The sequence below is a fragment of the Narcine bancroftii genome, chromosome 1 (genome assembly GCF_036971445.1).
Source record: "Narcine bancroftii isolate sNarBan1 chromosome 1, sNarBan1.hap1, whole genome shotgun sequence".
Taxonomy (NCBI): domain Eukaryota; kingdom Metazoa; phylum Chordata; class Chondrichthyes; order Torpediniformes; family Narcinidae; genus Narcine; species Narcine bancroftii.
The window spans coordinates 256,110,958-256,124,515 of NC_091469.1; the positions used below are offsets into that span (position 1 = coordinate 256,110,958).

The 13,558-nt window shown below is 37.7% G+C and overlaps 1 protein-coding gene across 6 annotated transcripts in view; it reads right to left on the bottom strand.

The window, feature by feature from the left end:
• Positions 1-9,162: 9,162 nt before the first annotated feature.
• The window catches only part of arhgap1 (Rho GTPase activating protein 1), a 57,456-nt gene continuing 53,060 nt past the window's right edge, over positions 9,163-13,558 (bottom strand). For all 6 annotated transcript variants that reach the window (XM_069896029.1, XM_069896028.1, XM_069896030.1 and 3 more), the window contains one exon: positions 9,163-9,376. In XM_069896029.1, the coding sequence (XP_069752130.1) occupies positions 9,182-9,376 (195 nt within the window). In that variant the 3' untranslated portion in view covers positions 9,163-9,181. The remainder of the gene's footprint in view (positions 9,377-13,558) is intronic.

Sequence of the window (13,558 nt, forward strand, 5' to 3'; positions counted from 1 at the left end):
TCGGGATATCCTCAACCTGAAAGTAGAAATGAATAGTTCTGCAGTAGTGAATTATTATTCTAGTAATAGAAGCGCTATGTGAAAGCTCCCCCCCCCCCCCCCCCCCCAAGTCTCAACACATTGATTTTTAATAATTCCTTCCCTTGGCAGAATTCTGGCAGTTGCTTGGTCAGCATATGTGCCACAGATCCTGTACTATCACTGAGCATGGCGCCTTGGTCGACAGGAGACAGGACTTCCTGTCTGCCTTTTTTTTCTGTTGAAGAGTAAGATTAGTTGGGGTGGATCTACTGTGTAGAGTTGATCTTATTGTTCACTCATCCAGAACTGAAGTGACAACATCCAGTCTATTTGCTGAACTCCCTTGATACAGATTTAAGTTCCATTTAAGCAGTGTTAACTGTGTCTAATATTCCTTTGTTTAAAAATAAGGAGATACAAAATGTTTAAAGGCTGCAAAGTAACTTTTTAAAAAATTTGCAGAAAAGGATTGAAAAACACACAGAGCTAACCTTGTTTTAGCAAATGACTATTGCTTGGAAAAGCTCATGGTGTAGTTACCAAAGTGAAGATGAATAAAAATATTTCCACATTTTGTGTCCATGAGCTTGGCAGGATAGGAAGCAGTACTGCACTGAACAAATTATATGTGGCAGCATATATATGTTAAATGTTGGTCTGTTTTTGTCACAGAGTACCTGCTCTCTGTATTTGCAGATGATCGCAAACATAAGCATAAGAAAACATGAATGTGGCAGCAATCAGTGAAGTTCTATAAACTGGAATTGAGATGAAACCAGCATCAGTATTATTTCTATTTACTATAAAGAGTGAGAGAAGCTTTCTCAAAAGGCATACTATGGTACATTATAAGATTTTGCACACATTTTACTAATTTAAATTATTTTGTCACTGCTGGTACTTTCCCCTCTTTTGACAATTATGTCTAATGGAAGGCATTTAAATTGACTTTGTTTGCTTTGACCTGTTGCTTCCTGCTGCCTGAAATAAATCATTTATAAAGTTTAGTGTCTGAAAGAAAAATGCTTTTGAAAACATCTTTGCACTTTTCCTAAAATGTCTACATTAAATGCTATGGTTTTCCAAACTACTGAATTAAATTAGACACAGCTTTTTTTATAAGTATGTTTTATTAGGGTCACTTGAAGTTGGATTTTCACCATCAGTTTTATTTGTTGTACAGTACTTATTTAGAATACAGTCAACACAGAGAAATGATTACCAGCCTCTAAGAACAATTAAGCAAATAATGCATTGAAATAGTTAACCAATCACTGCAGTCTGCAACCTTTTTTTTGGAGAAAAGACCTCACAATTTTACTCCCAGTCACTGAATCAGTTAAGGATAATGTCCAGAGCTGTCGTTTCTTTGCACAGGTTGTGAGATGATGAGCATTGTCCACATTGTCATACTCATGTGCAGTCACATTTGATAGAGCCCACCCATACCCATTTTTTAAAACAATGTTGATATACAGCACAGTAACTGGCTTATCCGGCCCATGAGCCTGTGCCCCCCAAATACACCAATTAACCTACAATGCCAGTATGTTTAAGAAGGGTGGGAGGAAACCCTTGCAGACATGGAGAGAATGTACAAACTCCTTGGAGACAGCAGTGGATTCAAACCTGGGTTGTTGGAGCTGTAATCCTGCTAAAATATGTACATAAGGCTATTGGAATCAAGCCATTCATGCATTGAATGTGTATTATAGTGTAGTGATTAAAGCCCTGGGATCAGCTCATTCAACCTAATGAGAGCTCCTCTGGTTTTTGGATAAGTTGCTTTGAGTCATGCATTTGATTTCTGACCTGATCTGTGGTGGCAGTGGCAAGTAATCTGCTTTGTTTGGAGAACTAAAAATGCTGATGGAACTATTTCACTGCATGTGACCTTAACTAAACACAACCGTTTTCAAAACCAAACAGCCAACTAATTATCTTTGTTGCAATGATACATGAAAAAATACTGTAATGTGTGGTTTTGATTTGAGTCTTTAAGATGACCTTTTTGCCAGTGACTGTAAAACCTGCTCTTCAGCAAAAATCAAATGACTGAATTAATATTTAGTTATGTTGGTTACAAATGGCAGTAGGAATTGCTGGCAGCATTTTTAAAGACTTACTTATCCTCCAAGCAGCAGATTGAGAAGTGATTTATGGATAGCAGTCCCCTACAAAGGGCAAGTAACCGTTTACATTGCTTTTTATTTAAATAGTCTCTTACCTCATATATGCAGTACTTTTACTCTTGCATTATTATGTTTATATAGAGGGGAAAGGCAAACAAAATGAAACATGAAAACAATACAAGCAAAAATTATTTGCCAAATGCTTCCACATCTAATGCAGATAATTAAGCAGGAGGTGCCACCACATAATAATCCATGGAGGGCAAGCAAACACTACAACTGTTTGAATGTGCTGCAGTTTGTGTAAAATGTATCATTACACTGGTTCAATATCAGTGCTTATTTTATTGTAAGATAGTGGTGTTGAGTTTTCTGAAATTGTATAGATTTTCTCCCCCAGGCTGGTTTGATATAACGCAAACTCAACAGGCCTTTTTATTGTAATTGTTTTCTAATATTTTGTCCAAGATCCTGTGCTAATTTTTTTTCATTCTAGCAGTTTAAGCCTATTATTTACTCACATTTCCCTTTTGTTTCAAAGCCATTGTGATTTTTAATTTGTGATGTATCCAGATAATAGCTGTACTAAAATCTTGTACTAAAAGGACAAAAACCGTGAGATGCATCTGAAACCTTTTGGATCAATTTGTATTTATTTTATTCTTTGCTAAGTAAAGATTGTACACAGTGCTTTTTGGACTGTTTTGACCATGTCTTTTTGTACAATGCAAGTCTGAACCAGCAGAAATATTTTTTAAGATGACAAATTCTGGTTTGTTTCATTTTTCATGTTTTTTTTCCTGAGGAAATGGTGGCCAAAATAAATTTTACTGGAAATTACAATCCAGCTCAGTTTCAATAGCTTTGTACAATATTTTAATTGTTTTTGAATACCTGCTTGCATTAATGTGGGCACAATGAGAATGTTACACAAAAAAACACAATCAGTTCATTACTGATACCTGGATTTTTGTGGCTCAAGTGCAAATTAGACCAAGCTTCAATCAAATCTGTTTCTGCTGCTTCTTTTCTAATGGAATAAGAAAGGGTTTCGAGAAACAGCAGGGATGTGAAACTGAATAATTCTTTTAAAGAATAAGACAGCAGAGACCTCAGAAAATGACTGGTCTTTTGGATTTATTATTTCTAATTTATCATAGCAGGCGAGCTATCTAAAATGATTGTGATACAAGAACAATTTGAGTGGATTCCATGCAGTATTCTCCCTCACCCCTGTAGATCCAAACCAAGGCTTTTATTAACTAGAAGACTGGAGCATATCACAAGTAGGTCGACCAGTCCAGAATGACCTGGTTGGCTAGGAACAATCCTTTAAGACCAGTCAGTAGGTGTGGCTACACTCTCAGCCAATCACAACCCCAAGCATGTGTTCCTCTTGAAGGATTACAGCCTGAAACATTGACCATCTCATCCCTTCCATGGATGCTGCTGGACCAGCTGAGTTCCACCAGAAAGTTGTGTATTGCACCATATAGCACATTTCAGATTGAAAAATCCAAGGTAATTCAGCCAAATGGTGGATCCTGGGGTTAATGTTGCTTTATTACCTTGAGGTTGCCTCATTTATACATGTAACTAAATTCTCTACCCACTTTCCTTTCAGGCATTTTTACACAAATGGACATTAAAGAACAGAACTTTTGGGGTTAGTTGTATCCATTGTATTTTCTATTCATTTCCCTTCTGGGTAAACAAGTTGGCCAGGCTACCAATACCAGAAGTGAGGGACAAGGGGTCATTTGTAATTTAGCTCACAATTCAGTTTATTGCAATTGACCTTCATTCCTAATTTCGGCCCTATTGTCTGAGGGGATACTTATGATGTGCGAGTATAAATTTATCTGTACACTGCCATAAATTCAATTCTTTTACAATGTTATTTAATTTTGAGAAAAAAAATGTTCAAAAGTTTATTTACAGAATTCATATTTTTATTTGTCAGTTTGATCACTACATTATAAACACCAATTACATAATGTGATTGAGGTCCCCAATCTTGTGTCCTTTCCCACAAGCCAGCAGTACAAAGCAGTGAGTAACATCAAATGTCAAAAATCACTGTGAAACACTAACACTTATTTAAAATTGCTATTATGCTGGTAAATGGATTTTTGCTTTTCGACATAGTTGGGAGAGGATTAATGCATTTTTTTCTCTAAGAGCACATATGGCATAGTGTAGCACGAGTGAAATATTTGGCAGGGTCCTGGTCAGAGGAAGGAGTCTTGTTGAAGGTACTAATTTAACCTGATCTAGAAAATTGTGTTTTCCTACCAAGCTGTTTTCTTTTATCATTAAGGCAAAAACAACACTAGTAATGGCAATTGATTCAGGCAATGTGGACCACATGACTAAGAAGTTGAAGCACAAAATATAAACACCCAGAAATATGTCACTTAAAAATTATAAAATTGAAAATTTCTATAGGTGGTACTAGAAAGCAGCAAGGTACTCTTGGGATAAATTCTTCAAGGGTAGGCTATAGGTTTCTGGGTGGAGGAGTGGTTAAGAGAGTCACTTCCATTTATATAGCTCCTTAAATATTCAGGTGAAATTCTCACGTAACATTCCCATCACCATCAGTTATACCAAGAATAAGGCCACTACTCAAGTTCCTTTAAAAAAAACTATATTTACGAAGTGCTTTTCCATGCAATCAGGCCTCCCACAGCACAGGCATTACTGAAAATAAGGCAGTTAATTTTCACAGAACAAACCTCTCCCACAATTGACAAGGTCACAATCGGACAACTCCTGCTGTTTTCTTAAATCTTTTACTCAGGGCCTTAGTTTAATTTCTTATCTGAAAATTATAATTTTTTTTAAAGCAGATTAAAACTGTCCAAGTGGAAAATGAATACCTCAAGAATGTGGTGTAGAATGGTCAATTTTGGTAAGTATTCCTAGAGTGCCCCTTTCAAAGGTAATCAAAGCAGGAATTGTCCATAGTTTCACAGTGTCAATGATCAATGTATGACCAAGAAATTATAGAATTGAACAGAGGGGAAAAAACTGCAGACACTAGAAATAAGAAATTAAAAAGTGGGCCCAGTATGCAATAAAATTCTACATAACACTTAGTACTGTGGACCTGAATGTCCCCTGGCTGCAGTGAGAAACCTCACAGTCCCAAGGTCTAATATTGGATGAGCATCCCCTTTCCATATTGCAGCAAGATTGATAGAAAAAAAAATCATAAAACAAAGTCCCTTTTCAGAGTTAATGTTTGAAGCTGTTGCCTTAAGGACATGCTTTATCTAGCATAATTGTGACAGTTATTCCTAGGCATTACATTTCCAGTGTAGTCCTCAGGAGACTGAATAATAAGGATTTCATACCATGCCTTGAAGAGACGTTGTATCTTTTGCATTTTGATTTGATCAGATCCTGCCTGGGAAAAAAAAATTGTTGGAACCTTAACCTCAAAAATAAATGAGCTTACAGATGGAGAATCGGTTGTCTGCCCACAAATGAAGTGATGCCTAGATCTGAGACTGGATAACAAGTGGTCCACAGGAAATAGTACAAATACTATATATGCCAATATAATGTATCAAAGCAAGATTAATCATTAAAATACTGCCAAATGTAATCTACTCGGCATCAAAACCTTCCCTCAAAGAAAAACTCAAGTGACGAGGTCCAAAAGAATGGGAGGGAGAAATGACTGACTAATATGTTGAAAAGTGGTGTTTGAAAGAAGCATAAAATGGAAGATGATGCATATTTGCCTCCAGTGTGGTACAAAAAGATTTTCCTTGCATCACAGGTCTTGAACAATGTTTCATATAGAAGTCACAGGTGTACCACTCTATATTTGTGGCCTTAAACCTTCAGATTCTGATTACATTTTTGTAATGTTTTTGTTTTGACAGTGTGCTTTGAGTGACGAATGACCACTTGGATTATATAAACATCCAATTCCCTACCAAAGAGTAGATTTCACCTCACGTTCCTGATTTCGCAATCACACCACTGTCTTAACTGCCCCCCCACTCCCTTTTGTTCGGACACCTGCCAACATTTTTCCATACCTTGATGAAGGGCTCAAGCCTGAAAATTCAGTTTTGTATTTTTGCTAATAATCTAACTGGCTGTGGCTCAATTCTCTAGGAGATTGGTTAGGATTTTCCTAGTAATTGATGACATATCAATACAGACCACCAGGCAAGAAGCTTTTTCACAAAATCCCTAATGCAATGCTGAACCCATTCTGTTAGAACAATGCTTTCTCTTCTCTGCTCCTATTTGGAGCTCACTTTGTCACAACTAACATTAACTGCACATCTATTCAAATTTCTGAAGCCTCACATTGTGAAACTTCATTCACTTTACTACTTTCACCAGATACAACTAATTCCAATTTTGATAAAACAAGAACAAAATACCAAATCCACCAGATCAGAATGAACTATAAAGGCCTCAGTTAGATCAAGATTGACACTGGAAAACCAATGTAAAGTGAATGACGGCATTAAAATGTGTCAGGCGATTCCTTGCATGTACCTTTCCATTATGGGAATGTTGAGTGATATTAGGATTAGTTGAAATTTATTTCAAAAAAATGGTCTTGCCCATGGCAAATGTTCAAAAAGGAAGCCTTCATTTCATTTGGTAACAATTGATTTCCCTGAGTCTGGTCAAGGGGGATAAAGTGTTTTTGGGAAGTAATTAAAACAAAAAAGAGTGTAAAAAGTTGAGCATTGAACTGATGTGAGGAAACTGAACACAGAATATAGTACAAACTAATCACACAAGGCAAGTAGAAAATAACTTCCACTGAAAGGTTGGGAATAAGGACATTTTCTCATTCTGGGCAAAGGGCCAGTCCCAAAACACCCCTCTATAGATGCTGCGTGACCTGCTGAGTCCATGCATTGCACTTGACCCCAGCATCTGCAGACTTTGTTTAACATCATTTTCTTGTTACATTCAGTACAATGTTATAGGGAGAGTTGAGGTCATTTTGTAATTTAACAGTCACTCATGGCTACATGATTATAGGAATGTAAATGAGTTTGGCATTACATAACTGAAGAGGAAACTAAAACAAAGTACATTTACTGTTTGCTCCAAGCCTTACATTCCATTACCAATTTATCAGCTAATGCACTGTGGCCGATAAGTACTCTATTTCAGTTCTCAAGTACTAACAGATCACAGAGAATGCAGAAAATTTCAATGTTTGAACATGGAGCTTATTATTGGCAGCTACAATTCATGGTCTAAACCTAAAAAATGACCACTGGAACCAGGTATGTGCAGGCATTGACCCAAGAGCAAATTTCTCAGAAAAAGACATGGAGAACTAGAGAGATACCACAGTTAAACGTTCACTATAAATGCACAAAAAATATTATCCCACATGTCCCCTGAAAAAAATTAAAATTATAGTCACACAATATTGAGTATATTAAGGCAACAAAAAGAGACAATTAGATCTTGAGATTTACTTTCAAAAATAAAGCCTGAAACTTACCGACTCAAAACAGCACAATGTGTCTCAGGTCCTGCCCTATTGAGTTGTGAACCATGACACAGTACTTCTCTCTCGCCCCTTATTATTTTACAAATACATTGTCTGGAAGATCCCCAATTTTCTATTAAAAAGCTATATTGCATAGAGGCCAATTAATTATTTAAGTTAATGCCATAAATATAAATTTTTTTACAGCAGTCAATTCACGATATATTTGAAAAAAATTTCTGGATAAATGATGGGTTAACATACTTTCAATAAATTTGAACAAAGTACAGGTTTACTAAATGCACCAGAAATGAAAACCAATAAATGAGAAAATTACATTCACCATCAAAGAACTATTGGACAATTATGATTTGCTAAATATAATTTTATATCTATTGTACCATGCCATTGAGGCAGTACAACCAGTATTGCATCCTGCAAATCACATTTTCCACATTACCAACCAGTCTACAGGTAAACTCACAAGGCCCTTTTGAATAGATCCTTCTGTAAGGAGGAAATATAAATTTCCTGTTTATTGTAGTTTGCTAATTAAAAGAAAACAAGGGGGCCCCAATTTGGGAATATTTCAAGCTATTTTAAGAAACAAAATCCCAGATCTCATAGCAGATGGAGTAGACTTAACATCACAGATAAAAATACTTGAGAGTTATGAACATCCAAATGACTAAACTTCAATGATGCAAATTCCCTTTTGCTCATCTAACCTGCTCTGGTCCAACAAGTTCCCTCTTTATACAGAAATAAGCACCAAAGGTAAAATTATTTTAAAAAAGCAAATGCGTTAAAACATTCAATGCTGTTTGAGAAAACTCATGACATTGACATTTTCTTTTGACCAATTTCTAGACAAGTCTCCATACACCCTAGAATAAAATTGCACCTTCAATTTAACAGGAATAGACTGTCCTCTCTCTGAATCAAATATGAATCAGCAGAAAGTGCAAAAGATGTTCAAATCCCAATGCTGCAGAATTAGCAAAAATGGTACACGCCGCCAAAAAATATTTCTGCAGAAAATTCGACTTTCATCACATAAGAGAATCAAGAATGTTTAAAAATTAACATGGCGCAACAGACAAAAGCAGCAAGGGGTTGGTGAAGAATGAAGACCAAGCGAATAGCATACAAATATCCGGACAGTAGAAATTAGTTACAAACTTTACTTTTTCTTTTCATTTGTTAAAAAGCTCAAAGCACTGAGGTCGGCGGGAAAGAGAAACGTACAAAATTTAAAACAGGAGTACTCAGGGGACTAGTACAATGGAAAAGAAATAGCACTCCAACTGCATTTCCAACATATTGAGGCTTGATTATCAAATGAATAAAGCCAGGGAATCCAGCCCTGGGTTTATGTAGACTTACACAGCACACTCACTCCACTCAAAGCAGTGTAAAGACATGCAATCTCCACTCCTGGCTGAACAGGTGCACCTTAAATTTCTCTCCTGTGTGGTGCTGCACATAGATACATTACCATAAACATTGAGAAAAAGAAACTTGATTTGACTCCAGTACTTTAAGGCAGTAAAGTTTTGTCACAAGTGGCTGAAAATATCTCATTATACTTTTCTAGGAGTAACTGAGCAAAGTGATTAATAGGGTTGATGGCACTGAGTGAAATTGCAGCGTTCTCTGCCCACATGAGTGTCGGCCCAAACACCAGAGCAAGGTTGGATAGCGTCATTTTATTCAGTTCACTGTTGTCAGCAACCTGGAAACAGAGGAAAGACAATGCAGTCATGTTAATAAATCAAACATTCAGGAAAGTCTGCTCCAAATAGGAATGAATTAAAAGCCTCAAGTTCTCTTTGTCTCTGCCACAAGAGGAAACGCCATGATCTCACCCACCTGTCCATCAGTGGAAGATTCTACATTGGGATCATTAATGAGCCCTGAATACATAAATTCATCTTAGATCCCAAGCAGCTAGCTATAAAAAAAAGCAGCCAGCGTCAGTCTTTGCTCATGGAAAGAAGCAAGATGTTTGGCCATTTTATCAAAGAATATCCTTATTTTTCAACCAAGTGCCAAATCAGTAGTTAATCTTGGGAGTAAAGGGCTTCTGACTCCACAGATTGCTTACTGGCTATGTTGTATAGGAAGCCATCAAGATGTTGATACTCTGAGCAGTGAAATCTCCTTGCGTGGATGACGCTGAGAAAACTGCCATCACAACAAGCAGAAGGCATCCCAGAAATCAACCTCAGACAATCAAAGGTGTACACTGTAGACTTTGAGGCACAATTCTTAGTTTAACATTCTTATGAAAACATTCAAAAGAATCATTTGGGAGTGCAGTGAATTAAGTGAAACTCATAGCTTTAGTCAATCTAGAATGGCTGCACTGAACGGTCGGTATTAATCAAAACAAGTCACACCTAATGATTACACGAGAATTTTTTTTTCCAAAGGTTTGCTTCCAAAAAAAATTGGGATATATAGACAACTTCAGGTTGAACACAAAGATAATTTCAGTTATCCTGTATCACGTAGGCAGTTCGAAAAACATTAACTTTTATTTAAATTACAATTAAGCATATACTCGCCATAAATGTAATAATATATCGTAGCTGTCCGAGATTGAAGAGACATTTCTGTATTGAATCTTTCTGAAGACAATAAATGCTATTGTCAAGTACACTCACTATGGTATTGCCTGAAGAGTAGGTGCATCAACATGTGTTCAGTCTATAATGTAATGCACAGCATCTGTATATGTGAGCTGCTTTTACAGCCTGTCTGAATCTATCCTGACCAAGCATGCCCAGGCCCAAGACAACATTTGCAGAGCACTTGTACTGAGTGCATGCCCAGGCATTCTTGGACTGACCAAAACAATTTGATTTGTGGGCAATATACTAGTACTTGAAATATTACAGGAGATCACAAAATAGGTTATATCTAAAATATAGTATGTGATAGGAAGATTTTAAGGTGATTTTCATGATCATCATCCCCCAAAATTCATAAAATATACTCAAAAGTGTTTAGGAAGCTGTGACAGATTATGTTACATTTTATATTGTATATAGACATGTTTTAAAGATCAATTGTGGCAGGTTTTTTTTTTAGTGTAGGTCACATACAAACACTTCACAACAGATCTCATTTAAAATGTTGGGGCTCTGCTCGAGCCAGACAGTCCGGGCACCAAGTGCCTTTGCAAAACTTTGAAGAATGCCTATAAGGCCTTCACAAGTAGGAGTTAATTGGACATGCTGTGGAGTAGTGGATTATTGCTTTGGAAAACAACAGATGAATGAACTCAGAAGATTAGGACCGAAGCTGCAGTCTGCAGTTGGCTGTTCTAAGAGGGTCATGTGGTTTTCTCTGAGAGAGAGAGAATTCAGTTCTACAGTTTAGCAGCAGCTGCTGGGACTGGAAAAGGACAAGCTGGGAAGCTTGTTTAAAACCCCATCTTGAAGATGGGTTGTGAATTCTTAATTCAACCTGGTTAAAGCCCTTGTGGTCCATACAAGAGGAGAGGACGAGCTGCATAATGTTTCACTTGAAGTAAGAGAAACAAAAAAGAACTCTGTGGTGACCTGAAAGAAAGGTTATCATCTGGGAAAACCCTGATGGGGCAAGTTTCTTCGGCAAGACACTGAAGTGGCTGGTCAAAAGGAATCAGTTGTGGGTGTCCAATGAGCAACAAATCTCTCTCTGAAAACCGACAAGAACCTTCCTGAGCTGTAACCATTTACCTTTCAAGCACCAAAGCCTGGTGAAATTCATAAATGTTAAATTCTGTGCACGGTTCAAGAATTGCCAAATATCAGTGAACTTGGAGGAGTGAGAAGTGAGATTGGACTGTGAATTAAAGGACCTTTCTGAACTTACACATACATTACATACATGTAAACGTAGAATTATAAGAGGGTTAAAGTTAGGTTAAGTTAATAGTAATAAGTTAAAGTTTGATCTTGTTTTCATGTTTAAAGATAATTAAAAGCAACGTTTGTTTAAGTAACCATTTGTCTTGGTGAATTTCTGTTGCTGCAGGATTTTGTGGTCCTCTGGGCCCATAACAAAGCAAAATTTTCATTGTCCAGTGTATTAACGAGTCATTCAGAAATAACTGGAAGGTGGTTCATGGTTTTCAATGGGAGTTTAATGACTTGAAAGGAACTAGCAACTACACTTTGTGATGTGTTTGAGGAGGTTCTGTACGTCATCAAAGTCTCGAAAACTTCTACAGGTGGATCGTGGAGAGCATTCTAGTTGGTTTCATTACTGTCTGGTATGGAGGTGCCAACTCTCAGGACAAGAAAAAGCTCCAGAGGGTTGTAAACTTGGTCTGCAACATCACAGGCAGCAGATTTCACTCCATTGACGACATCTATAAGAGGTGGTGTCTTAAAGAAGCAGACAATTCTCAAAGACCCCCACCAACCAGGCCATGCCCTCTTCACTCTGCTATCATTGGGGGGAAAAGTACAGGAGCCTAAAGACAAGCACTCAATGGCACAAGGACAGCTTCTTCCCCGCTACCATCAGATTCCTGAATAATCAATGAACCAAAGACACTGCCTTACTTTTCGTGCACTGTTATTTTTTGTTGTAAGGTGTATGAATGTTTGCTCTATGATGCTGCCACATAACAGAATTTTGTGACTTGTTCATGACAATAAATTCTGATTCTGAAAAGTTGTGTCTGTGCACTCAAACAAACCATCTTATTTGTCAACACTCCTCTTTTATTTACTGTGGTCACACTGTGACCGTAGTACTAGGTAGGCATCGAACCAGACTGTTCTTATGACAATGGTGCTAGGATTGCATAGAGTAAAATAGCTCAGAAACAGGCCCTTCAACTCAACTTACCTATGCCAATCAAGGTACTTTCTGAGCTGCTATAATTCGCCTGCCTTTGGCCTGTATCCCACTAAAACCTTTCCTCTAAACTGGTCCAAATACCTTATAAATGTTGCAATTACACCACTTCTAGCACTTGTTCCATAGATCTAACCTCAGTGCAAAATTTCCCTGCTCAGGTCCCCTTCAAGTCTTTCCTCTCATCTTAAACCTATGCAAACAAATTGCAACATAGAAAATAAATATTTAATATAATGTGCAAAGTAAGAGCCCTCAAACAAGTCTCTGATTGAGTTTGTTATGTTGGAGTCTGATGGTGGACGGGTAACAACTGTTCCTGAAGCTAGTGGTACGAGGAGTCTCGTGGCACCTACACCTCTTTCCTAATGGCAATGAGAATAGAGCATGTCCTGGATGGTGTGGAACCTCAATGATTGCTGCAGTTCTCTAACAACAGCATTCCGGTTAGATTTTTCATTGGTGGGGAGATATTTGTCTGTGTCATATTGGGGTATATCCATTACCTTTTGCAGGGCTTTCCACTGAGATACTGATGCCCCCCTACAGTCTGTGAAGAAGGTGGTCAGCTCACTTTCCACCACATATCTGTAGAATTTGCCAGGGTTTCTGATGTCATACCAAACCAAACCTCCGAAAACTCCTGAGGAAGTAGGTAGAAAGCCTACTTTCCCCACAATGACACTCATGTGTTGGGTCCAGGAAAGGTCTTCCAATATAGTGTTTCCCAGGGTGTTTAAATTTGCTCACCCTCTTCACCTCTGATCCCCGAGTGATCTCTGGATCATACAAAGGGAGCACCTCTAGGTTTTCCTTCCTGAAGTCTACAATCAGCTCTTTGGTTTTGGTGACATTGAGAGAGAGGCTGTTTCCTCCTGCTCTTCATTCCCCCTCTCCCCCAACAATTCGCGTTTCTCTCCTCCCCTCCTATCCATGTCCACACATTGGCCTCCAGTCTATTGGTCTGTGCTCCTCCCCCCACCTTTTTATCCAAGTGCCTGCCTGCTTTTTGCTCACATCTTGACAAAGGACTCAAGGCTAAAGCATGGACTGTATATAT